Source organism: Haplochromis burtoni, unplaced genomic scaffold (genome assembly GCF_018398535.1).
Source record: "Haplochromis burtoni strain Fernald_Lab_line unplaced genomic scaffold, NCSU_Asbu1 Contig_83, whole genome shotgun sequence".
Taxonomy (NCBI): domain Eukaryota; kingdom Metazoa; phylum Chordata; class Actinopteri; order Cichliformes; family Cichlidae; genus Haplochromis; species Haplochromis burtoni.
Genome location: NW_024582444.1, coordinates 1,489,677 through 1,516,892, shown reverse-complemented (window position 1 = coordinate 1,516,892; position 27,216 = coordinate 1,489,677). Strand labels below are relative to the sequence as shown.

Sequence of the window (27,216 nt, the reverse complement as noted above, 5' to 3'; positions counted from 1 at the left end):
GATAGCGTAAAATGAAACATAGACGTTTTTATATCGTCATCCGATATATATCATTATATCGAACAGCCCTATTTAAAACCAGATCAAGCAATTTAAAAAAACAGAGGTACACTTGCAGTTGGCTGGTTAATTTGAAGTACCATGTGCACAACTAGTGTTTGTTCATGTTTTCGAGAACTGAAACATTTAAAATGCGATTGATGTCTAACTCCTTTGTTTTGATGATCTTTACAAAGGAAAATACATGCTGAAGAAGTCTCGCCGCACAGATGTGGAAGACCTGACTCCCAATCCACGCAAGCTGCTGCAGATCGGCACAGAGCTTCGTAAACTGAACAAGGTGATCAGCGACTTGACTCCTGTGAGCGAGCTACCACTGACTGCACGGCCACGCTCTCGCAAGGAGAAAAACAAGCTGGCCTCCAGGTAAACCACGCATTCATGTGTTCGCTGTGTACACATGACAGCTGGAGAACAGCCATATATAAAGTCCTGATGACTGCAACAGTATTATTTTCAAAAAGTTTTACCCTCTCGAGCCTGATTGTAATAAAGATGCTGATTTGAAAATAACCTTTGTTTCTCAGTGAGATCCTCTTTCCTCCTATTGATTAGAAACTCTTCTTTCTGTCTGTGTGTTTCAGAGCTTGCCGTTTAAAAAAGAAAGCCCAATACGAAGCAAATAAAGTGAAGCTCTGGGGACTCAGCACAGAGTACGGTACGTTGACTCTGACGCTACGTGATCTAAATCTTTACTAGAAACAACATCTGCAAGTATTTTTTCTTGCACTGTTGGCAGTTCAACGGAAACTTAATAGACAATGATGACAGTGACTGTTATGACATTTTACTTTTTTCTTTTTTTTCTTTTCTTTGTCAGATTAGAAATAAGATCATGATTGATAACAATAACTAAATAACTGCTCATACTTTTTTTTTTTACAATTTTAAAAAGAATTGTTACAGTGTGTAACCAGAAAACAAAAGCACAGAATTTTTTGTGAATAATCTGTGGTCAAACTGGTGTTTTCCTGCAGACCGGCTGTTGTTTGTGATCAACGCTATCAAAGAGGAGATAGTGGAGCGAGTGGAGGACTCTTCTCCGCGTCCAACCAACATGTCTGACACTCTGGAGAGACTCATAAAGGAGACACTTGGTGAGAATCGAAAAGAAACACAAGTTAAGCCCGTATTATGCTTTCTGGGGTTTTATCACTTTATTTTAGTGTTGAAGCTTTTTCTTTATACATGCAGATGTTCTGCATATTCACAAAGCCCAAAATCCATGTCAACAGGAGTTTTTATCTTCAGTGTGCCTCAATTGCTTGAAACAACTCGTGAGTCGTGAGGGAAAAGATCCCTGGCTGAAAGTAACATTTAGACAGCATCTGAACACATACAGTGTCTCACAAAAGTGTGAGTACACCCCTCACATTTGTGTAAATATTTTATTGTTTCTTTTCATGGGACAACATTGAAGATATGACGCTTTGATACAATGTAAAGTAGTCAGTGTGCAGCTTGTGTAACAGTGTAAATTAGCTGTCACCTCTAAATAACTCAGCATACAGCAATTTATGTCTAAACCGCTGGCAACAACAGTGAGTACACCCCTAAGTGAAAATGTCCAAACTGTTCCCAAAATGCCAATGTTTTGTGTGGACATCATTATTTTCCAACACTGCCTTATTTTCCATCACTATAGAGCTTCACAGGGTGCCACTGGGATCCTCTTCCACTCCTCCATAATGACATCATGGAGACACATTTTGCTCCTCCACCTTCCATTTGAGGATGCCCCACAGATGCTCAATAGGGTTTAAGTCTGATGACATGCTTGGCCAGTCAAGTACCTTTACCCTCAGTTTATTTATCAAGGCACTGATCTTTTTGGAGGTGTGTTTGGGGTTGTTATCTTGTTGGAATACTTTCCTGTGGCCCAGTTTCTGAAGGGAGGGGATCATACTCTTCTTGAGTATGTCACAGTACATGCTGGAATTCATGGTTCCCTCAATTAACTGTAGTTTCCCTGTGCCAGCAGCACTCATGCAGCCCCAAATAGTGACGTCCCACCACCATGCACCATCATGCAAGGCAAGACACACTTGTCTTTGTACTCCTCACCTGGCTTCCGCCACACACCACTGACATCATCTGAAACAAATAAGTTTATCTTGGTCTCATCAGACCACAGGTAATCCCCCCTGAGACTGCTTGTCTTCAGCAAACTGTTTGGAGACTTTCTTGTGCATTATCTTTAGAAGAGGCTTCCTTCTGGAATGATAGCCATTCGATGCACCTCCAACCTCTGCAGCAATGCTGGCAACATCTATTTTCAAATGACAGCCTCTGGATATGACACGAGCACGTGCACTCAAGTTCTTTGGTCAACCATGGCGAGGTTTGTTCTGAGTGGAACCTCTCCTGTGAAACTGCTGCATGGTCTTGGCCACCGTGCTGCAGCTCAGTTTCAGGGTGTTGGCAATATTCTTATAGCTAGGCCGTCTTTATATAGAGTAACAATTCTTTTTTTCAGGTCCTCAGAGAATTCTTTGTCGTGATGTGCCATGTTAAACCTCCAGTGACCAGTACGAGAGAGTGCGAGAGCAATTCAGCACACCTGTTCCCCATTTGAACCTGAGACCTTGTAAAAGTAACGTCTTACGTGACACCAGGAAGGGAAATGGCAAATTGGACACAATTTGGACATTTTCACTTAGGGGTGTACTCACTTTTGTTGCCAGCGGTTTAAGCAATAATGGCTGTGTGTGAGTTATTTAGAGGTGACAGCAAATTTACACTTTTGTTCAGCCGCACACTGACTAGTATCTTCAATGTTGTCCCATTAAAAGATTTGACAAAATATTTACAAAAATGTGAGGGGTGTACTCATGTTTGTGAGATACTGTCCAAATGCAAGCACTGCACTAAGCTACATCTTTGCTATCATAATGACCGCACAGCTGAAACGGTCACCAGACATCATCAACAACACAAATATAAAATCTTTTTGTTTTTAGAGTCGGGGACAGTGCAGGAGCAGGACGGCCGCCATCTTGACCGGCCGAATATTTCTATTCAGGACTCTTTGTCTCTGGTTACAGTTAGTAACCGACACTCTCTCTTGCCTCTTTTGCTGGAAATATAACAGAAACCTTTCAAGTGAGAAAAGAGAAACAAGGGTTACTGCTAGTAAGCTCTCAAGGCGTAAAGAGTCAAAGATACATTTTTAACTTTTAGTACAGCTACAGCGATTTTCAAGGTTAGAAAAACGAATGTTCTTTGAACATTAAACCATGTAAAACCTAAAATGCAGGACCCCAAATGAAATCATGGACCTCTAAGTTAGCATAATATGGTCTTTTTACAGTTGACTGGCCACCAATCAATGAGATACTGTAGTTTACGGTGACTGTGAACGATGACTAAGAATAACTTCAAAAACATTTTAAAGACCATCAGAATTAAATTCATTGCAAAACTATCAAATATATTTGATAATGAATAATTGATATAATCAATGATGTATCAAAGTGATAACCACAATAAATAGGCAGATGCATTGATTATATTTATCACCATATCCAGTCAGCTATAACCTTCACAATTAGATAAGCTGAGTACAAGCATGCAGCAAAATTGGAAACATAAACAGTCCTCCAATTAAATAAAAGAGTAATAAAGATGCTTTCTACGCAATGAAAAATAAAATCAATAAATAATAATAAATTAATAATCCTAATGATAGCAGCTTTAATGGCTCAGGTAGGCAGTGAAATTGATCGATACAGTAGACGTATATTGGTTCAGTTGAAAGTAAAAGTTAACTTTACTTTTAGTATTTAGTATAAACATGTTCTAATGTATCTTTGTATCTGTGTGTGCAGTGCCATCACCTGTTGCTGGGCAGACTTCAGACTTCGTCAACAAGATCTTGGAGAACACAGGACGCGGCGATCCCACCGGCGGACTGGTCGGCCTGCGAGTCCCCACCTCCAAAATCTAGACAGGCCGCCTTCCACTGAGAGCAGTGGACTCAGTATTACGATCGTGCTGTCCTGTTGTAACTATGCTCCCCTCTGCATGCCCCTACAACCCAGACTTTCATGCACATTGTTAGTCACACAAACACACATACCACTTCCTGTGTGTAGGTATGTGTGCTTGTTTTTGCCATGTCATCTGTATGGCATACACCCTAGCTTTCTGGCTCTGCGCACTGCGTGCAGAATCAGCGCATCACAGTTCTCCCAACTCATTGTGAACGTCCGTTGGGGAGGAAAAGCGCCTCTAAAAGCAAGTGATGGTTAGGTGTATAGCTAATAGCACGTCCTAAATCCACTGGTGATGATTAGATGTGTTTAACATAGCATTGTGTAGGGTTGTTTCTGTTGGAGGCTGAGACAAACAGCCGCATGAGCGTAACCACTGGAATACTTTCACACGTTTGTTTGAGGTTGTAGTGACAAAGGACGAATTTACATGAAAAAAGTTCCAGTTATCATTTCTCAGAAGACTTTCACCTCACAGGGCAACAAAAGTGGACTTGAGGTTGTCAAATGAACCCAATCGAGTAAAGCACCTTGATGAAAATGGCCTTGTAAGCTGCAGTGGAAAAAGCGGCTTGTTCCGAGGCGTTACGGGGTGGCAAGAAATATTTTGTATTGAAGGCCTAAATATGTTCATGCCATCCCTGCGAAACAATAAAGCTGAGAGTTATCATTAGAGCTTTTATTAAGCGAGAGGCGTCCTGCTGGTTTGAAGCTTGTGTCAGGCAGGAGGAAGCTTAACGGCTCATAGTTGACCATGTGAAGAGGAAGCGCATGTAGCATGGTGCTTTTTGGCCTTTGTGCTGGTTATAACTGGACTGCGTGGAACAGACCAGTGTGGGATCAGACAGAAAGTGAGGAAGATGATGATGGTGGTGCTGTTGGCGGCGATAGAGATGACATAAACAGTGATCCATCTCCTCCAGGAAACTGTAAATAACTGTGTCTCCCAGCGAACGGCACCGGCTTCCCTTTTTTGTACAGTAGAGACGACCAGGCAGTTTGGTGTGTTCATACTAGTGTTTGATCAGAGTTCTATTCATTGTGCCTTGTGTATGTATGTGTGTGTGTGTGTGTGTGTGTGTGCGCGCGTCTCCGTAAGAGTGAGTGAGTGTGAGCGGGGCTGAACGAGGAGAGGTGATCGGCCAGAACTCCCAGCCTAGGAAAGGACTACTTATAGCGAGTGCGATGAGGGACACGCTGGTGGAGATTGTTGTGTCTTTCAGCTGTTTCGAAGATATTCTGAATGTACATAAACAAATGGAAGCTCTTGTCGCGTGATGCCACAGAGTCTGTGTATATAGGAGGGCTCTGCAATAGATTACTTTTGGTTTTTGGTACTTTCGTCTTTGGGGATTTTTTGGGGGGGGGGGGGGTTTAATGATGACAGATATTTTTCTTTTAGAGTTACAAAAAAATATTTGCACACTATCTTTTGATTATGTTTTGTACCAAAGACACATGCAACGAAATGGCGACCAGCCAGTTAAAGTAAGGTTTTGCACAGCTTACCTGACGCCGTATTGAATGTAAGATTTGTGGGAGGGTCAGGGACTTCATAGAACTGTGAAATTAGCTTGGGTCCAATTCTGTACAGAAAAGGAACATTCATTTGCTTCTTCTTCTTATTTTATTTTATTTTTTTAATCTAAAATTGAACCCCTCTGTTGGCTTCTCCAGTAGATTTATTGCTTAAGGAAGCCCTTCATTCCTGAACTGATTCCTCCCTCCACCTGCTCATTGTGTTAATGGCGCTAGCTAGGATGAATACCAAGAGTGCTACTAGATAAGCTATGTTACAATTTTCTTTTCTTCTTCTTCTTTTTTTTTTGCTTGTTAAAATTTCTCAAACAGTAACCAAAATCTTGTGTTCCTGTATCACTTGTTTGATTTCTGTATGTAGATGAGGTCTATAGACAAATATATTAACTGAATATTGTACATAGAAACATTAATGATATATCTATGAATGGTGAAACGCCACTTTTCATGACAATTGATTCATTTTTAAGCATGACACATTTCTAAAGCCTATCCTTGCTTTGAGAAAGTTAGAGTACAACAAAAAACCCAACACAAAAACCAAAAAAACATGCTCTTGTTATATTTTTGTATTTTAGCTGCCTGCTAGATTTCCCGTTGGTTTGGGAGTGTTTGTTGGTCACAGGTGGAGGTGTTTGGCTGATGGTTTGATCTATAAGCTCCACCATTTCTGTTATTCTTAGCTGGCTGATTTGAAATACAGAGAATCAAGACAGGATTTATATAAAACACAATGCCGCGAAGTGCTGGTCTACTTTGAGGGGTCTGTGAGGGGGAACGTTGAAGTGCCGCTGTCGGCGGTTCTAGCGTGAGAGCAGATAAGGAGCGAGATACAGTGTTGTGTCAGATGGTGTAAGAAAGCCAGAGCCATCTGAGTGTGGCTGATCTGGATTCAGCGCTGTCGTTTAGATTTTCATGCATACAGCAGCGTGCAAAAGTCTCGGCGCAGATGATCTAACTGATCTAAACAAACAAAAAAAAGACAAGCAATGTAAAGAACTCTAATCATGCAAATTAATAATCTACATATAATACTCGGAATCAGTGTAACAACAATTTAAAAAAAAATCTGGTTGACACTCATTTTTACTCCAAGCGGCATCATTACTGCCACCCACTAAGCTGAAGTAGATTTATGTGGTCGCCTTTTTTTGCTGAGGAAATTCAGCCCTAATAAGAAAGAAAATACACTTATCAGGCTACAGCTTCACCTTTTGGTGTCATTTTGATATAAGAGGAAAATAAAAAGATAATCATTCCATCTTTAACTTTATGCCTTTTCATATTAGTCCGCTATACAGAGTAAAACTTGCCCAGACTTTTGCATGCTGTTGTATTCTGTCTTGAAGCATGAAGCTGGTTGAATTGTGTATTTTCCTGAGATGGTCATCGCTGCCTCTGGCCTTGCTTTGCTGAATTGAATCTCCATTAGTCATATCCTTCCTGACTGGTCACAGACATAAAGAATAACTTTGGTTACCAGTTACGGTAAAGTCCTTTAAGGAGATGCTACCTATTCTGGGAATGTTTCACAATTCAAGCAGAATTGATTTATTTGGAGGTCATATTAAAACGAGAAAAATGTGAATTTGACAAAGCTGAATTCAGACTGGCGTGACGTGAGTCTGCTGATGATAAAGTTTGTGTTGTGTGACTGAATAACAGCTAGTGCTACACACACACACACACACACACACATAGATTTTTTTACTGTTTTCCGTTCCGTCTAAAAAGGGAGAAATGGTGCTTTTTCTGAAACTAGAATGACGAGTATCCATGATTCATATTTGATTCTTAGACTAGTTGTAGCCTAATGACTTGCTCTCCCCTTACCGTCCATAGCTATTTTCTTAGTAGTGATTCAGTTTTGTAAATAAACTATAAGTTAATATGTATCTTCTAAATGTTAAATATATGTATAGAATACTCTATCTTATATGTTTAAAAAAACCGAAAGCACTTTGTCCAAAAAAGAAAAAAAAAAAAAAACAAAAAGAAAAGAAAAGAAAAGCATTTTTTTCTCTTCCATTTGCTGCTAAATGGCCTGGCGTGAATGCTGCAAGTGTACTTGACGACTACTTGCTTGGATAGGTCTATTGCCTGACTCTGCTAGGTCTGTAAACTAGCGAGGGGCAGGTGTACGACCTGACGAGGGTTAGATCTACACATTTCTGGAGCCATGACATGATATGAGCGCACAAGAGCGTACCATTGCATGGCTTTGGGAAGCCCAGTGTCTTGACAGGATAGGTCTATTTCCTGGTCAGGGACCGAGTGAAAGTATGTTTGTGGTCTTAAAAGAAAACAAAAATTATAAAAAAAAAAAACCTTAAAAAAAAAAACAAGAGGGTTTTGATTCCAGGGCCCCTACGTTGATCTTGATGCTGACCCCCTTGGCGTCACGATTCATTTGCCTTCAGTAGAGGTTTCCTATGGAAAAACTGATTCTGCTTTGGCTTCCTCTTCAGGGTGATGTACAGTGTAGACACATTTCTTCAGAGAGCTATATTGTTATCATTTGTAAACTGATTTCTACTTGTGACTTATTGAGGAGGAGGGTTTAGCCTGGGGCGGCCAGGAAGAGCTTGTTTGAAAGACGTTGTTCCCGGCCGCCTTGGGGGAAGTTACTATATCACTGTACTGTATGGCAAGCCAATTACAAATGGAGACTCAATCCGGACACTTATTGCCTTCTTAAATAACTTTTCACACACAAACAAAAATAACAACATGGCAGACAAGTCGGCTGCCCAGAGTGGGGGGGGCCTAACATTGTTCTGCCGATATGGTAAACAACAACAACAACAAATCAATTCAGCCTGACTGGCTCAAAACAACCTTGACTAAAGTAGCAGACGTGATGAAATGTATCTGAAAGAAAATGACTCCAAAGGTTTGAACTGCTTTGGAAGCGATGCTTTCGGGTATAATTTCATCCAGGTCTGGCAAGGGGTCAACAGTGGTTGAAGGGCCGCTGGTTGACGGCCGGCTGACAAGAGAAGCGTGCGTGTGTTTTGCTGTCGATCACAAGGCTGGTTACAAGAAAGAGTCCTCACAGGTTTTTACATTTAACAGAATAGGCGCAAGCTGTGCAACTTTACATTCAAACCAGGAGACTCTGTGGCATTTTAACAGTTAAGGAAATGAGTGAAAATCCACGCCAGTAAAACTATTCCTTTTATTCTTTTCTGTTTTTTTTATTTTTATTTCTGATTACATAAATCCTATACAGTCAAATATTAAGCTAATAGAGTGTGTAACTTTGTGCTACTCTTGTCCAATAAAAGCTACGTGGATCCATAAAGCTCTTCTTCAGCAAATCAGGGTAATATCGTTCTTCTATCTGACATATGTGATGACATATAAAAATCAAAAGAAAGTATATTTATGTATTCCAATTATTGTCGCCATTCTTTACTCTGTACAAAATATTGTGCGTACTGTATGTGTGTGAGAGAGTGTGTGTGTGCGTTATGAATCGTTAATGTCAATCACTATGGTGCAATGCTCTATAAAAGTTAAAAGCAAAGGCCAACAGACTTGTTACAAAAAAACTCACAAAATGTCACCGTTTTGTCCAAATTTGGTCTTCTTGCAAACACAATCTGCAGCATCTTCCTCTCTGAATGGTTTCCACTCTGATTTCCAGTCGTGATCCAGCTGGGGTTTGTCACATGGTGCTGATTACGCCTCGTTGTCCCGAGAAATGCTACGAGGATTTATAAAAAAACAAACAAAAAAAGCACCCGTATTCAGATGTGCTTACAGAAAACACTCTCCGTGTGACCATTTCATTCAGTGTAACTATGATCAGATCAGATTTCCGCCCAGATCACTTTCACTGACTCACTGTCGGACCAATCAGAGGAAGAGTTGTACTGTTTCTTGTTTAAAACAACAACACCGTTTCTGTGCTATCGACTTGTATGATCGTTGTTGTTAAGCGTACCAATACTTCTTTTGTAAAAGCCAGTCTCACGGATTTGATACCACCGCTCAAAGCCACAGAGGTTCTGTTAAAGATCACGTGGATGTAGCTTCATTCAGAAAGAGCAGTTTTGAATGAGTGCAATTAAGTGCATAGAAGTGCTCTTGAGATGGTTTTTTATAGGGTAATGCTTTGTTTTACAGTGTGTAATAATTTCCAAAAAAATGTCCAGTTTCCTCCAGTACAGCTTTGTAATTTGGTGCTAATTCAGGAGAAAGTATTGAAATCATAAACTTCCAGTTATATTATTGGAGTCCAGCATGTCAGCTCAATGTGACATTTATCTATAGCCAGAATTATAAACAGTGATTATTTACTTGGACTAATCAGTTTGTCTACATGTAAACCCCTTTTTTTTAGGTTTTGCTTCGTGCTCATCGTCTCAGTTTATTGGCTGCAGTAGATGGCTGTCTGCTGCAGCCAACAACCGGTAGAGACCAAAACAGAGCTACAAGGACAGTCATGTGACCAGTTTTTCTTTGTTTTTTTTTTAAAAAAAGATCTTACCGTTCCCCTTTATTGGTACCAAAGTACATATGGTAATTGTTTCCAGGAAGCTTCTTACCCTGTAAAATAGACATTACCATAAAAAAATCATCACAGGAATAAAAATGTTAAATGACCTAACCTTGGACTAGCTGTGCTGTCAGGTCTAAGAGTCTGGCTTTGAGGGTTTTTTGTGTTTTGTTTTTTGGCATTTCAAATGTATATCCTGTCTTGTTTGAACCCTTGTTGCTTGTACAAACAAAACAAAAACATGTACTACTACCCTCCACATTTTCCCCTAAAATGAGAACGCAGCTGTCTCTGCATGGCGATTCCCTGCATAGCGCTGAGAGAATCAAGTCTGTGAGTTCCTCACAGATCGGGAAGAATTCAGGAAAGGGTGTTCATTGTCACAAAGTTGTTGCATGGCTTTTTGGGCTCTCTGTACGCTCTGTTGTATGATTTCATACTTGCTGCTAATGAATGAGCACAAAGAGACATCAGATTTTGGTTTAGGGTGTCCATACCACAGTTACAGTATATTTATACCACACATACCTGTTGGGGGTTTTCTTTTATTTGGTTGGTTTTTTTTGTCCCCCCCAATCTTTCTTTTTTCCCTCCCTGTGGCAGTTAAAAGACCAACAGCATTACTCACCTTGCACTTGGTTTGTACACTTAGAAGGAAAAAAATTTTTTTTGAATATGATGCCTGCTGAACCAGGTGCCTTAATCAGTTATATGAGAACACAAATCTGCACCTTCTGTCAGTCTGGAGGGGGTTTCCCTACAGAAACCAGGGACTGGGTTTCCCAAAACCTAAACTTGAAGTTCAATAATGAAATGAAAACCTCATCTGAACCCTAAATCAGTGCATTTTATAGAATAGTCAACCTAAGAGGCAGATGAGAGCTGTTAGTCATGTCTCGATCGTAGAATAGCCTTGCTGAAGAAGAGCAGAAAAGACAACCTGTAAATTGAATTGTTTTGGGAAACCTGGTTCTGTTTTGAACTCTTTCTCTGCCCACTATGCCACGTTATCGTGTATTCTGCATTGGCTGCTGCTGCTATCACCGCTGGTGTGTCTGCGTAGAGAAGAGCAAACTTCCACTGTGTCTGAGACAGAGGGAGACTTGGGCCTGCTTTTTACCTAGACAATTAAAATGCATTCTTCTTCTTCTAAGGTTTCGACACGGAGCACTCTGTTGCTACCTTTTGAGACCTTGTCGAGACAGGAAAAAAAAAAGATCCCAAATAAACGCGAACTTTCCATTTCTTAACTTTGCTATAATGAAGTGCCAGACCCTCCTTGAAGTCAGTGTTGGCACTGAGTCGCAGGTTGCGAATGAAGCGACAAACTGAGCATGGAGGTACACTGTGGTGCTAATCTGTCAGTGGCTGGGTGCTAACATGGCTGTGTTAAATAGCTGTATTAGCCATATTATTCCTTCTGTTGATGACTCTGGTCAGTCTTGTGTTTCTGACTTCTGACCTGCTGTATGCTGATATAGCGAGGTATATAATTCTGCTGCTGCTGCTTTGCTGATGAATGTAGACTAGTCTTCCTCAGCAGGATCATACAGACAGACGAGCGTTTGGCAGAGCTTTTCCTGTTGTCTCAACAGAGGGAGACTCTTTGTCATCAGGATCCAGAAAGATCATGAATGTTGTATCTTTTAATGGCTGCTGTCCTGCTTGTGTGTTTCAATCTTTTTTTTATTATTATCAATATTATGGTTTGATATTTATGCTCTGACTCTATCAAATGTTGCACTTTTTTTCCCTAAATTATATTTTATTGTCATTTTCTCTGATCCCAGTGTTTTTGCCATTTCTTTATTTATTTGTTCGGTCCTTTAATTTAACAATGCAAGGAGACAGTGATTGGAGCTAGACTTTAAAGCCTTCCACTAAAGCAGTCTTTACCACAAGTCAGAGACTTGTCATGAGATTCACAGATCTTAATCAAAGTCACAATGAAACTAGAAACCGTTCATACAAAAATTATATATATTTATTTTTTTGACTGAAATTTTTCGGGCTGAAATCTGAGATTTAAAAATCAAAATCATGAGCAAAAAGTCTGGAAAAAAAACTGGGAATTATATCTTAATTTTTTCCCTCAACCTATTCTGTAAATAGCTTTTATGTACACACCTGTAATAGCATCTAGAGATGTAAATGTCACTAACTAATGCTCAGTTAGATTTAAATAAACTGAGCTCACCTATCGCAAATTGGAAAATAGACACTTTAACATGACGATTACAAACTTAAAAATAGTCAAATGTGAATCCAACTAAAATTAAGGAATTGTCCTATATTAGTTATTACTTACAAATATTTACTCTTTTTGTGCAAATAGAGTTATGATTGGTGTGACTGAGCTTCATGAGATGCTGCTGACATGTACCCAGACATCCTCTTGCATAATAGTCTAATAATGACTCCCTCCATTAAAGGAGCATTGCAACCATTTTTAAGTTGTAGATGATTTGTTTTCTTACTATAACTTGGCTGAGAAGTTTGATGTCACTGCAGCCAGCAGCCAGTTAGCACAAATACTGGAAACAGGAGACAAAGTAGGGCAGTTCTGCCAGTACTTTATAGTCACAAATGCACGTTTGTTTTTTTAGGTGATATAGATATATATGGGGACTCTCTTTTGGCCAGGCAACCAAAAGAAACTTCAGATGTTTGCTGTGATCAGAGATGGAGACTGAAAATGAAACTTTAAGCAGATTTAAGACTGAAGGTGGTCTAATGAGATAAAAATAATTCATTATTTTCTAAGTAAACCGGTCCAAGTCAGACTACAGTTTCATTGTGAGTTTGAATTATCGCTGTCTGTGGGGCCCATGAAGCGGAAGTTTAATAAGTCCTGAGAAAAGCTCGGTGGGTCACCAGACTGAACCTTGCCTTCAGGTGACTCTTTGGTCATGACTCTGGGCTGAGGTTCAGGTGCTCCACCGCCATGGAGCTGAGGTCAGGAGTTGGCTTGCTTGCGGTCTCTAACTTTTGGTGGGGAAAATTTAGTTTTAAGGAAGTAAAACTTTACCACTGCGCCAGAGATATTTTGCCCCTTCTAGGTGCTTTTTTAATTTTAATTTTTATCAGAAGGGCTTTGGTTCGCAGTTGTCTTGTCAGGGAACCCCTGAGATTAGCCAGGGGCCACTAAAGGCTGGTGGGCAGAGACCCCTCACCTTCCCCTTTGCAATGAATGATGGGGAAGGGTTAATCTCCTCTTCCGGCAGACTGATTCAAGCAAACAACCACCCACACTTAATAATAATAAAAAAGAAAACCCCTCTTTCTATTTCTACACACGTCCAACTCATCATCCAAACACTGCAATGATTTACATCTCCTTCCAGACTTGCCAAAATGCATGAAGCAAGAGACATTTACCGAAAAAAGACGGCATCTGTTTGGTTACTATTCTCTCTTTATAAATTTTAATAATGACAGACAGACGGAGGATTATAATAGGAAATCCATACAAGTCCAAACATGTAGCGGATGTGGAAGGTATCGGCCATACTGAGCTCCACAGCTACATGCCATTGTTACGATGCTTCTGGTCTTGTATGGTATTTGACTCGATCAACAGCATGGGATCTTTCTGTAGTTAGTCCTGTGTGTGTTCCTCTCCCCAGTCTCAGTAGGAGGGCTGTATTTCATTGCTAAGTGCTCTATAATAGATCTCTTGGTGATTATAATTTCATAAAGAAGCAAAACCTGCAGAAAAAGTGTATCCTGCTGAAACTAACTTGATCCTCTCTTTAGCAATGACGTCTATATTTGTAGTTCACATATATGCCTGTTCAAATACAATATCTTGACAGTTGTTATATTTATGTTGTGTAATAAATGTTGTGCTGGGTTTATACTTTTGTTTTGACTAACTTTTTGTTTAACGTTGTATTTTTATTTTTATTTTTTTCTCTTCTTGGAGGCACAGTGGGGGGCTTTATGCACAGGCATGGAAAAGTAAAAGACCTTTATTTTATTATTATTATTTTTTGGTTTGTACTGTAACAGCCCGATTCTCTTTCAGAGCTTCTGACAGTTTTTGTCTCTGGCTGCTCGACATTCTGCAGACACCTGCCCTGAATCTCTGTTGTGTAATTGTGCCTCTCTCTTTATTTTCTGTTCTTCTTCTTCTCCTTCTTTTTTTTTTTTTTTAAATCGTTTTTCTCTGTTGTATCAACCAGGAGTTGGTACCACAGCTCTGCTTGTAACCACGTTTGTCTGATTATGTTTATTGATTTTAATATCAAAACAATAAAACCATTAGCACCCCAGTCTGAATCTTGTTTATTTAACTGACCGAGTGTGTGTGTGAGTTTTCCAACCTGATTTTTATGAATGATTTTTGAATTTTTCATCGCTTAAAAATGTATTTTAAGCAAATGAGTTCATAAAGAGTTCAACAAGATATGCAGGAGAGCATTCCTGAGTACACAACAGATCCAATATTACAGCAGCAGAAGACCACACCAAGACTAAAATCAGCATGGGCTCACTAAAATTGCAGCATAAGTATTTGGTGCAATCAGCATGAAAGCATGGATCCACCCTGCCTTATATCAACAGTGGCAGTGCTGTAATGTTGTAGGGGATACTTTCTTGGTATGCTATGGGCCCCTTTGTGCAAACTGAGCATCATTTAAATAGCCCACCTGAGTATTATTGCGAGCATGTCTATCCCTTTACGATAGCTGCTTCTAGCATGATAGTTCACCACGGCACAAAACTCAGATCATCTCAAACTGGTTTCTTGAACACGACAGTGAGTTCACTGTTCTCAAACCTGCAGCAACTGTGTGACGCTGTCATGTCAGTATGGACCCAAATCTCTGAGGAATGTTTCCAGCACAATCTATATATAAATAAAACGGGATCATTCAAGCGAAGTGAAACTTAAGATCTTCACCAGTGTTTCTGGTTGATTTTTGAGTAATGCCATATTATCTCCTCCACAAGTAGTGTCTGTGAAATGGAGAGATGCCTTTATCCAGCCAAAGAGAACCACTGATAGGAACACTTCTGCTGATGGCTCTAAATTTATTTTTGCCACCAACAAATGTCATTGGGAGACTACAACTGAAAGCAGACAGCTGCTTCTACTACATATATAATTTCCTTGATTCTTTTTTAAAAAATACTTTAATATAATTTGATGCCCTACATGTACACCGCAGTGGTGTGTGGGATGGCGTCTCTCCCCCTCCCAACCTTTTCATAATGAAAGAAAATGTTTCCCAAAGCAACAATGTGGCTCACTGATGTGTTTATTAGGTTTGGACACATTCAGAAAAGGGCTACATCTAAACAGGAAGTGCTTATGATTAAGTTCTATTCATGGTTTTATTGTCTTTTGTATATAACAGTATCGAAAAAGACCACATTAAAATAGCTCTTCCACTCTTGTATTGTACATATTTTGCTGGTTTGCTGCTGTTTAGACAAAGCACAAAGTCTATCAGAAAAAGGGAGAAATTTCTGTCTGTCTTTGTGTCTGTTATCTTGACAGGGTTACTGCTGGGAACACGGATCAGACATGGGCCTCCTTTTTCCTTTACAGGATTTCCACAAAATTAGCTGGTGTAAAAATGACACAAGACCCCCCTTTTCAGTACGTACTGTTAATACTAACACTTAGTAGAAAAGTAATAGTACAGGCTCCATCCATGATGTTGATGATGTTAATAAAAAAAAAAAAAAAAAGAGTATATTAGTAACAGCCGAGGCTGAATTAATTTTAGTAGTTTTTTTTTAGTTAAAAATGCCACTTTTGACTCTCTAAGTATAGTTTATATATTACAAACTTAAAATTATTTAGTGGTTCTGTTTTATATGATGTTTAAACATTTGAAAACACATTTAAATTTCAGTGTGGATCCTGTCTGTCCAATAAGTAAGGACAAAATTATAGTGGAGCTGCAGAATGATAAGTAACTGCACTTTTTTTTTTTTAAAGGAATTATAAAATCCTACTTAAGTATTTTTTTTGTTCATTTTAAGTAACATATTTATTTATTCCACGGATAATTAACATCCCACTACCGTTGGTCCTTCGTCTTTACCTCTTTTGGACCTCCAGCTTGCCATACAAAAACAACAATGGCGTCTTCTGCGGATGTTCACGTCCGAATTTGCGCACAAGAAATTATCAAATATGATCTGGAAATTAAAGCTCTCATTCAGGTAAGGAATGAAGAACGAGCGCCTTGTTTGTCCTTTCATCCTGAGCCATTTCTGAACCGTTGGTAACTCTGGAGAGCTGGCTGAACATGCGCACAACAGGTCTTCAAGTTGAGCTAAGAAGAAGCTAACGTTAACTTTCCGACAGTCAAAAGACACAACATTCTTGATTTTGTTTATTTTAATTAGGCAACAAATCATTCCTGAGACAGTTATAATACTTTTGAGTAATAAATCTCTAATTATTCAAATAACCGAGAGAAGAAAATGATCATTTATTATCAGATGTTATTTAAAAAAATATTTACGACGCACTCTTTGTTTAGTTCTGCGTTCGTGATATCCTAATTGGTAAGGGAAATTAAAATAAGTTAAAACAAATTGTTTTAGAAAATGTAAATAATATGAATATAAAAAAATATGTTGTTTTTTTTAATGGAGAAAAATGTGCTAAAATTTATACTGTATATCCTGAGCCAGATGGTGGAACGGCGGTAAGCTGAGGTGCAGAGACACCTGCCCTATCAAAAAGTGACCGCCAGTGTTTCTTTGTCTAATGTCTCTGGTTATATTGCTAAATAGCTCTAGTCAACAGGATTTAAAAATGGATTTCATATATAAAGTAATAAAAAATGACATATTTTGCAAGTATTTTTATGGTTCTACATTACATTGCAATCAATCAAGTCCTTTTGGCCATTTAAAGTATCTTTATACAGCTGTTATATTTGTATAGATTTCTGCTGCCCTCTTGGCCAGATCATCACTGACAGCTGATGTCCATTGGTGAGGGCCAGAATGTAGAACAACCACTAAATCTCTTTTCACCACAGCAGGCAATTACAGTGCCACATCCCCTACTTCCCCTTTCCCTCTCAAGACCCCGAGTTGCTTTGAACTCCACCACTTGGGGGCAGCAGCTCATGTGTAGTGGTGGACACACCATTTCTCAGCCACCTCACACTCTGCCGCAAACTGCTCCACTGCAAGCTGGAGGTCATTGCTCGATTCAACCACCAGAACCACATCAGCAAAAAGCAGAGATGAGATCCTGAGTCCACTGAATTTGACTGCCTCCACCTCTTGGCTGCACATAGAAACTGTCTTCCAAAAAAACTTGTGAACAGAATCAATGATAAAGGGGCAGAGCTGGTGGAGTCCAGGATTCACAGGGAATGAGTCTGACTTGCTGCCAAGCTCTCAGTACACTGTGTACAATGACAAAACACTTTATAACAATGGACAGGATGTCTCATACTCCTAAAGCACAAGCTCCTTTGCTCACACAAAGATATGTGCATTTATGAATTCACATGATGTATGTCTTACTCGATGTGATATAATTATAAAATATAACTAATACATTATATTTAACTCAATGTGTGTGTGTTGTCTGTAGGACATCAGGGATTGTCCAGGACCTCAGTCTGCTCTTGTGGAGCTCAATGCTCAGGTCAAAGAGAAATTCAACAAGCTGAGGCTCAGAATTCAGGTCAGGCCTCAGCTACACATCCACACGGTGCTGCATCTGACAGGGTTTTGGGTTTTTTTGCTTAATATTGGATCTGTGTCATGTGATGCCATGATGTTGTTGTTTTTTTGTTTCTTCCAGGATCTGGAGCAGATGGCCAAAGAGCAGGACAAAGAGTCAGACAGAGTGGCCATCCAAACAGAGACCGAGAGCCAATGGAAGCAGATGCTGAGGTGTTTAGACACAGACGCACACAGACACATCTAAAAAAAATAAGCCTGTGCAGCACCAGTCATTTTATTTTCCCCTTGAATCACTTGCCTCGTGTCCCAGTGAACATGTTGTTGATTTCTGTTTTGTTGCGATGATAATGTAAACTGGAAATGCAGACACAAGCGAGCACTTAAGATGGAAAAAAAAATCTACAACAGAAACTTTCAGTCTCAAAATTGTTTGCTTTTTCTTGTCTGTCTTGTCAGCAACCAGACAGCGTGGAGAAAAGCTAACCTGGCTTGTAAACTTGCCATAGATAACATGGAGAAGGACGAACTGCTGCATGGTGAGGAAAACCACAACACCAGACAGAGGTAAATATAGTTTCTGCCAAGGCTCTGCTACAGAGCACTGTACTACGAAGACAGTTCAGTGTACTCCGAGTTTGTTTGCGTTATGTAGATTCCCGTACTTCTACACCTGGTTAGAGCTGCTGATATGCAGTCTGAACTTTGATCAGTGATTTTTGTATACCTGCAGCCAAACAGGAGGAAATTAATTTCACCTGTATTAATTTACCTGGTTTCTGTTTAGCTGTAAAAGGCTGATGGGGTATTATCGTTACCCTGCCGGGCAGAGACATCGTACACACCTTGAGAACAAGGCTGCTTAGGATTTTCAAACTGATACCATAGTTTCTGTCAGTAACTTCTATCATCTACTTCCTGTAGTTATTACCATTACACTGTTTTCTTTCTGTTTTTTAAGCCCAGGCCACCAATAATATTTCTGTTTTACACAGATGTGTGTTTATGTTTATGGAGTGTTATCAGATGAATCGCAGTATGACAACTATGTCAAAACAACAGCTAATCTGATGTACACTGAAATACAGATACACTTGTTAACATCTGTAAAACTATCTTTTGTCTAATGTCTGTGGTTTAAAATGCTTTCATGAACGATTATTAAATAAGATTTTTTTTAATTGTTGCTTTTGGTAATTTGTGATTTAAAAAAATTGATTAAAAACTGGCACAAATGAACCAAAAAAGATAAATGAATATAAAAATAGAGTGGCTAGTTGCACTGGTGGTAGAAACACAAGGTTCTAAACTACTTAATGAGAAAAAGATTCCTTCTAGTCTCCAATAAATCACTTTAATATAATCTAATAATAAATTAGGCATGTCAGGACCCATCTGCAGTACTTCACCTGCTCTGTTCTGTGTGTGTGTGTGTTTTTGTCTCAGGAAAGCAACCAAGGAAAATTTAGTGGAAACCAGCAGCAACATCACAGAGAGTCTGATGTCTATCAGCAGGATGATGTCTGAACAGGTGAAGCAGAGTGAGGACACCATTGGCACTCTAGGTAAAAATCTAATTTTATGTTTCAGTCTCCTGTCCACATTTCCTAACCGATCCTCCTAAACCCTTAATGCCTTGAATTCTTCGTCCTCCTTATTCAGCCACCTCATCCAGGACGGTGCAGGAAACCAACGAGGAGTTTAAAAGCATGACAGGAACCATTCACCTGGGCAGGAAGCTCATCCTGAAGTACAACCGGCGGGAGCTGACAGACAAGCTGCTCATCTTCCTTGCACTAGCCCTCTTCTTTGCCACTGTCCTCTACATCCTCAAGAAACGTCTCTTCCCCTTCATTTAGTCGGCCGCCTGGGTCTGTTTTTCCTCAAGGACGTGGGGACTGGCTTGGAATGAGTTACCACAGTGAATTGTAGGAGGTATGAAGTAGAAGCATGAACCACACGGACTCTTAGAAGCAGCACTGAAACTGGACTGTAGCACACAGAGGCGGCGTGAAGTGGGAACGTGTTACTTCTTACATATAATATGCAATATGAAGGGTTGGAAAATATCTGAAGCTCAAGATCCACTTCAGCAGTGAAAGGAGCAAAGTGAGTAAAACTGACATCCAGAGTTTCATAGAAAACATTAAGAAGCCACAGCCTGCCTCGAGTAGATATGGTTATACAATGCATTGTCAAAAGTTTGAACGCATGTTGCAAATGGTCACAGTTGAAGAAGGGATCTGCTGCTTTTTAGCCTTTTCCTTGATGCCTCACACTGCCTCCCTGGTGTTACAGTAAGGACTCTGTTATCTTAATGTGACCATTTCTATCATTCTGGATGATGGGTCTTTTTCAGAAAGCCTGAACTTGAGGAAATTCATGTGTTTACATTGAAATTTACATTAAATTGAAGTAAATACAGAGAGCTTAAAGGTTCAGATGCTCATATTTGCCAAATTGTGTGCAGTTTTTGAAATGTTGATACCTTGAAGCACACTGTAGGTTTAATAATGCAATAAGACAGCATCTAAAGATCAGCAGCCTGTATGCTCATGTAATATCTCTTTGTACCCCTTCAGTCCAGCGTAAAAGGAAGAAAAGGTAGTCTGTGATTCTGCCCTCATGTCAGTCATGTTGAAAGGTTGGGCGTTAGAGACTAAAGCAAGGGACCACTGGAGGCTTGTTTTAAGCCTCGATTGCTGCAAATAAACAAAATCCATCCAAAGAGGTGATCTGCGTGATAAAATGTTTCAGCTTATGCAAAATATTCACGTCCTCCAAGCGGAGGGCAACCTTATTTGAATTCAGCTGGAGCTTCACTTTTACACAGAGATGGGAAGAAAAGAGGGGGACAGAAAAGTGAGCAACATTGTAGGACTCCATCTACTCCTGTTGAGTCATGGTTGGTTTCTGAGCTGTAGTAGTATCTTCTGACTTAACCAGCCTTTAATTCTACAGCTTAAGAGAAAAGGGGGAGAAAAAAAAAAAAAAAAAAAAAAAAAAAAAAAAAAAAACCAACCCCAAAGCGGGTTGCCCTCCTAGTGTCCAGTACCTTTAATTCAGAACTAGTCAGGGTCATGGTTGCAAAATGCACCAACCTTTGTTTTTGTTTGCTTTTGTTATAAAGTGAATGTGCTCAGAAGTGTATTTAGTGTAAATTTTTTTTTTTTTTTTAAACCTCATGCCTTGCTTCCAAACTACTGAACCAGTAATCCAATGAATGATTGTTGCCCTAAAGGTGTCAGATTGTGTGAATGTTGAACAAAAGCCCCGTGGGTTTGAGTTCATTTAAAAGTCTCAAGCACCAGCAGATGTCTTAAAACTCAAAATAAGTTTGAACTGCAGTGCTGTTAAAAGACTTGTTCAACAGGATAGGACTAATTTAAATAACACACTTCTGTTTGTTCATCAGTATCACTTTATTTTAATAAAATTCAAATAACTGTTCAGAGTTTGTGATCCATTGGAGAGGAAAAAAAAAAAAAAAAAGTACAACATTCGACACCAGAGGTCTGTATGAAATGTGAACAAGTGAACATTAAAAATACATTTCTAACACATATTGACCGATGAGTGCTTTCCTTTCTGCACACTGCGCCTCATCTGTTTCTCCATGGTACACAATATGACTTTCTCCATAAATACAAAAGCAGATTCATAACTCTGTTCCTAAAATGTTGTGATGCTGTGTAAAGGTTCAAATTGAGCAAATGTTTTTCATGAAACAGTAAAGTGTCCCAGTTTAAACACTTGGCATGTTTTCTATGTTCAATACTGAATAAAATATAATGCATTCTAATGGTATTTAGATTTTACACAGCGTCACAACTTTTTTGGAACTGGGCTTGTAAACAGGATACTGACTTGGAGCCATGAGCTACACTTGACCTACTGATTCCGTGTGTGTGTACGTCTGCTGCTGAGCTGCAGTGGTCTGTGAGATTGAAGTGAGGTAGATAATTGTTCTTCCATCCTTAATGGAGCACAAATGCCCAGCAGATTGAATAAGTTATGATGCATTACTACACTGAATACTTTTAGCCACTACTGCTAGTATTATAGAATTGTGTACTCAGTTTCCATCTGTCTGTAGAGTGACACTGGATTTGTCAGACACAACTGAATCTGGTTCAGTTGTGTTGTCTATATGACTGAGCCCATCCTCTGGTTTAGCCTCTCTTGTTTGTTGCTGCAGGGGTCCCCCAGCAGCGATGGGCCATTGTGCACTGGTGGATGGGGAAGTGCTTTGGTCGAGGGTATCGGATTGGCAGAGGGGGCAGTTTCCGGCAAGGCTGCTGCAAAGCGACCCCCAGTACTGCTCGCATTGTTCACGCAAACGGCGTCCGACCCACGTCTTGACCTCCTCTCCGCACTTCAGCAGGAAGTTCGTCAGCTCCACGTATGGCCTGGCAGGATGCGAATACATCAGGGTCATCAATAAATACTTGGCTGTTTTGTCCAAATGTACATTTAGAAAAATTGTCACTTACAGGAAGTGCCAAAAACAATAGAATGTCCAAGTTTCATTCATTTTTCCATTTGAGCAATTAATGACATAATTTTGAATGCATTTATTTGTACACATATATATCTATCAAAACAATAAAATTGTGGCTGTTAGTAGTTAATTTGTGTGCGTTTGCGTTTCTCACCCAGGGGGAAACATTAGGTGAAACTGCACCAGGTTTTCCACGGTGTCCATGTGATCCCGCAGTGCCAGGCAGAGCTGGTGTTTGGTGTAGCACTCCCTCTGAAGCACGCACACCATCTCCTTTATCGCCGAACACCGCCGGCTGATGCAGCTGAAACGCTGCCGCAGCCCCAATGCCAGGCACCGCAACGTGTCCTTCACAAATGCTTTGCCCTGAGAGAAAGAGAACAGTGAGTGAACAATTACAGGGAAACCTATACACACACACACACACCCCCCAGCTGGTGAACTCGCCCAATCGTCAGTGTATTTGGCCAACTGCTTAACTGGAGTAAGGTCATTTGGTGCTGCTAGTGCATTAGTACAGTATGTGAGGAAAAACAAAGATATAATAAGAGGGTGGCTGTGCATGTACAAAGACAAATTTGAATCTGCGAGTTAAGCAGTGAAGAAAACAGAAAAAACCAAAAAAAAAACCTGTGGTGCAGACCTAAACAAATTTCAGATTGTCATCTATACCCTCAACAAGTGCCCCAGCGATAAGTGGTGCACACTAAGAGAATGGTAAAGGCCTAAATGCTCGACCCCTACATTGAGGGGATCCGGTGGCTCTGTAATGCTGTGGGGGGCTTTTTGCTGGCACGTATTGGGTCTTAGGGGATCTGCAAATCTCTACAAAATTCTTCTGGGTGATCATCTTTATCATGTTATGAAACATTTCTACCCCAATGGGAAGAAGCCCTGAAGAAGTTTCCTGCAACACTTTATCCTTTAATCCACGACCATCTGTATCAGGTACATTCACTTAGAGATCTTCAAAGAACATCATCTTCTGTTTCTGCTCAAACTGGGGACACATTAGGCCTGCATCATTTTCTCATACATTTCTATTCTAGTAATGTGGACAGGATGTTCCTGTTCTCTCCTTTCACTTCCCCTCTCACGCTGTGCTGTAACTGTGCTGCCATGCATAACGATACACTGCTTCTTATACAACAAGCATTCCTCACAAATGACCGCAATGATGGAAGGGATTAAATGAAATAAAAACATGCATCCAGATACGCCTTCTCCAACCCTGCCCAGGAAACTTCTGAACTTCCCCTCAGCCTGTCAGTTAGTGCCCCACAGGCGTAACGACACAACTGACTTAATGAGTTTATTTTGTGTGAATGAATGTGAGACACACTGGCTTATCCTCACCTGCGAGTCGTAGTGTCCAGCGTTGTGCAGCAGAGTAAGACATATGTGGTCCAGCCCTCGGATTTCACAGGAGTTGTTGCTCAAACACTGAAACATCCCACAGCCAACATCAGCTGAACTCAACAGGCAACTCTGGAGCTCCGCTACGAGACACAGTGAGAGATCAGCATTAACTTTCCAGGTGAATGTATGTGCCAAATAATATAATATTAAAAACAATACACATCCACTGTCAAGCCTCAGACCTTTGGCCTTCACTTTTCAGAAATTAGTATTGTGCCATACTGCAAATTTTTCATATCAATCCAACACAAACGAAATGCAGGGCCAGTAATAATAATAATAATGATAATAATAAATAATAATAATACTTTTAACTTAAACAGGCAGCTTATGTAGGGGAGAGGAGTGCGTCATGATTTAGTAGATGAATCATCCATTTGCAAATTCTGATCACATTTTAATGACCGCAAAATTACTGTGTTTTTTGTTTACTTCCCACAATAATTAATTAACAAACAAAGCACACCTTTCAGCTTTTCATACATTTTGACACTCATGTTTTTGGAGAGGTATACATTTTTCCATTTCCAAAACAAATAAAAATGTATTAACAATTCACTGGGCTACATACTGAACTTAAGATAGAAACAAAGTATCGATCCTGTCAGCTAATATGGATCCACGTTGGTATCGACAGTATCATGTTTGGATCGAGCCCCTCAACTATCAGAAACCTATCTGTAAGTGTACAGAATGTAAATATGAGGATTTAGACATTTAAATGTTAGATAGTACTTTTTGATCAGCTTTCCTTACAGATTAGACACATAAAAGCACAACCAGAATTCATACATAAGGCACACTGTCGATTTTTGAGAAAATGAAAGTATTTTAGTGAAAGGTTAGAGTCCGGAAAATACAGTATACGAGTTATGTAAGGTAGTTTGTTTCGGGCCAGGAGACAGCACACAGTTTCACACACACACTCTTCATTTTGCACTTTATGGCGCTGTTGTAAATGGTGAAAATACTACTAGTGCTAGTTGCACGTTAACGAGGTAACCGCTAACGCTAACCGCAACACTAACGCGTTGACGCCGTGCAGCCCCACGCACGGGGCGATCCGCGGCAACTCGTTAACGGAGACTTGTCGCGTTAATACAGTTATGGCGTTAACCTCATTTTAACGAGTGTAACGCTGCAGCACTAAAATAGTAATCTCCAAATGTTCTCTTTTTACCGACCAGCGCCTCTTTGATAGCTGCCGCGTCCATCTTGTTAGCTGCAGGTGAAGCGATGGGGGAGGGGGAGTTGTGTTAGTGAAGGAGAGGCCGAGTAACACGTAGAGAGACAAGCGAGACAAACTTGCGGTTCCATGACTATTATAACGTAACAGTCTATTTAAACGATATAGTCACACAGCTTATCTCGTATAAAAATATATCGATATATTTTTTAAAAACTCGATATATCGCCCAATCCTAGCTAGAAGCATACTTTAACGGGTAAAATTAAGTGGCAAGCCGTCTTGGCTTTATGAATATGAGCCACAAGCATACTCTGATGGGAAAAGTTAAGTGGCAAACCATCATACTAACTTAACTTTGTGCTGGAATTACTATGACAGAAATGTGCATAAACTACTTATGGTAGGACGTGTTGCCAAAGTAGGATGTTTGTCAGAACACCGGGAAGGGGATACAGAGGGAATGTGCATGGACAGGGTCGAACCACCGGAGTCGCGCATTGAATTACAGTCACCAACAGCACAGGAGGTTAGAGAGGCGCGCACGGCCAACAGGTTGTCTTACAATGAGATTAAATGCGCAATAAGGGGGAGAAAAAAGTAGCACCCCTCAAGCTCTTTTTTAGGGCCAACAAGGGCCTCGGGCATGCGCGGCATGTAAAGTTTTCTTCAAAATGCAGTTTCCGACGCTTAAATGCGACCGTTACACGACCTGTGAAAACTTGCACGTGGCGGCTCACCTGTACTCTGCAAAGAGAGGCGCCTTCTCATCTGGCTCACTTCTTGCTCCAGAACATCATGCTGGTCGTTGGTCAGCACATGACACACCAGCAGCAGGAAAAACACAGTGGAGACTGCGGACGCGTTCACCGGCATCACTGAGGTCGAGTCAGCGTATGTGCGGTGCTCTTTTCTTCTCTTGGTAGAAGTTCGCGCAGCTAGAGCTCGACGCCTTTGAACAACTTTACTCTGTGACCAGGAGATCGAGGCTATATATAGAGCCGCAGGAGACCGGCGCGTTCACGAAGGCTGGGTCTCCACCAATCACAGCCTAGCGCCGTGACCGCGCAGCACTTGCGCAGCTGAAGGTTTATCATTGATGAGAGTAAAAGAGGAACCTCCACCCCCTCACCCCAGCAGAAGATCCATGAATTTGAAAACAAAAACAGACAAGTAGTGATTTCGGGTTTTTTTGGTTTCTTGGTTAAAAAAAACAAAACACGAAGTGGGAAGGATCACGTTGAGCGAACACACAAAAGAAAGTGAATCCCATTCCCATCAGCTCTCCCCAGAAGTGAAAATGTTCTTATAGAGGCCGCTTGTTCCTCCAGAGTCTGCGGGGGTGTGTTTGACGGCTTGCAGCTGCTTTCTTGGCGAGGCGCAGAGGCGTGCAATGAGGAACGTGTCAGACGCGCCCGGGCTGCAGCACATGGGAAGAGCACCGCGTTTTTCCAACTGTGAGGAAATCCTACAGTTTTCCTACATCATATTAGCGTGAAACAACTTCTGCGTAAACACGCAGCATTTTTATACTAAAGATCCAGGAACACTTTCACACGCGAAATACTTAATCTTTTATAGATCTCTCAAAAGGCACTAAGCAGCGCAGGTAGTATGACCCGTTGTCCATGAGGACTGCTGAGACTGCACAGCAGCCCACTCCGCTTTTTGAGACATTGTCCCACATTGTGATGTGTTGATCTATGGCTACATCTTTACTGACAACCAAAGAAAATGAGCAAACAGAAGTAGAAGTACCAGTGCACTGCAATAACTTCTAAAGTAACAGTTTTAGAAGTTCTTTTAATAGAAAGTGAAAATATAGATGTGCACAAAAGAGCTATTGCATAGCCTCCATTTACATTCCCAAGACTTCAAGTCAAAACTGATCTAAAGTAAAATATAGTAGCTATAGTTAATTATCCTTCACATCTTTGATACTAAACCTATAACCTGCACAGTTTGTGCATGTTAGGAATATCAGACCACCTTCCAGTAATCGCTCCATATTATTTCACCCTAATGTCACCAAAGACACTACTGGAGCTGGAGGCAATACTTAATGATTAATTTGAGAATACTTAGATATTTATCTGTGTGAGACTTAGTTACACATTCAAGTGTTGTTGCCACCTATTATCAAGTTTTTTGTTTGCTTCCCGTGAACAACTGGCCAATCAAAATTGGGTCAGCAGAGACTCAACTAATGTTTGATCAACTATTAAAGAACAACTTCAACTTTTTAACACCTGTCAGCCTAGAAGAAGCAACTTTTGAAACTTAGGGAACAAAATATCTGGGTTTGCATCAGAGGTTAGTGAGGGCGGTCTCTGCCTATGCAGTCACC

At 40.3% G+C, this 27,216-nt stretch overlaps 3 protein-coding genes across 7 annotated transcripts in view; 2 read left to right on the top strand and 1 right to left on the bottom strand.

Moving 5' to 3' along the window:
- The window catches only part of crebrf (creb3 regulatory factor), a 29,396-nt gene extending 19,327 nt beyond the window's left edge, over positions 1-10,069 (top strand). For all 4 annotated transcript variants that reach the window (XM_005926335.3, XM_005926337.3, XM_042222305.1 and 1 more), the window contains exons 7-10: positions 237-426; positions 645-718; positions 1,038-1,157; positions 3,888-10,069. In XM_005926335.3, coding sequence (XP_005926397.1) covers positions 237-426; positions 645-718; positions 1,038-1,157; positions 3,888-4,006 — 503 coding nt within the window. In that variant the 3' untranslated portion in view covers positions 4,007-10,069. The remainder of the gene's footprint in view (positions 1-236; positions 427-644; positions 719-1,037; positions 1,158-3,887) is intronic.
- A 6,032-nt stretch (positions 10,070-16,101) lies between these two features.
- On the top strand, positions 16,102-21,326 carry bnip1b (BCL2 interacting protein 1b). 2 transcript variants are annotated; one of them, XM_005926341.3, is made up of 6 exons: positions 16,124-16,275; positions 17,672-17,764; positions 17,885-17,976; positions 18,223-18,330; positions 19,210-19,328; positions 19,426-21,326. In XM_005926341.3, exons 1-6 carry the CDS (start codon positions 16,192-16,194, stop codon positions 19,620-19,622), a joined length of 693 nt encoding a protein of 230 aa, XP_005926403.1. In that variant the 5' UTR covers positions 16,124-16,191; the 3' UTR covers positions 19,623-21,326. The 2 variants fall into 2 exon arrangements, with proteins under 2 accessions (XP_005926402.1, XP_005926403.1); XM_005926340.3 differs by having other exon boundaries at positions 16,102-16,275; positions 17,672-17,976.
- On the bottom strand, positions 21,227-25,850 carry stc2b (stanniocalcin 2b). The gene is made up of 4 exons (XM_005926339.3): positions 25,610-25,850; positions 23,621-23,763; positions 22,419-22,630; positions 21,227-22,172 (listed from the first exon to the last, which is right to left on the bottom strand). Exons 1-4 carry the CDS (start codon positions 25,743-25,745, stop codon positions 21,839-21,841), a joined length of 825 nt encoding a protein of 274 aa, XP_005926401.1. The 5' UTR covers positions 25,746-25,850; the 3' UTR covers positions 21,227-21,838.
- Positions 25,851-27,216: the final 1,366 nt, after the last annotated feature.

Bases quoted from the DNA above. Each gene is read 5' to 3' on its own strand.
- stc2b (XM_005926339.3), bottom strand. From the start codon at position 25,745: ATGCCGGTGAACGCGTCCGCAGTCTCCACTGTGTTTTTCCTGCTGCTG. The intron at 22,631-23,620 runs GTGAGGATAAGC...TCTTTCTCTCAG, and splicing joins CTGGACACTACGACTCGCAG to GGCAAAGCATTTGTGAAGGA. The intron at 22,173-22,418 runs GTGAGAAACGCA...GCATCCTGCCAG, and splicing joins CACCTAATGTTTCCCCCTGG to GCCATACGTGGAGCTGACGA.
- bnip1b (XM_005926340.3), top strand. From the start codon at position 16,192: ATGGCGTCTTCTGCGGATGTTCACGTCCGAATTTGCGCACAAGAAATT. The intron at 18,331-19,209 runs GTAAATATAGTT...TTTTTGTCTCAG, and splicing joins AACCACAACACCAGACAGAG to GAAAGCAACCAAGGAAAATT. The intron at 19,329-19,425 runs GTAAAAATCTAA...CTCCTTATTCAG, and splicing joins GGACACCATTGGCACTCTAG to CCACCTCATCCAGGACGGTG.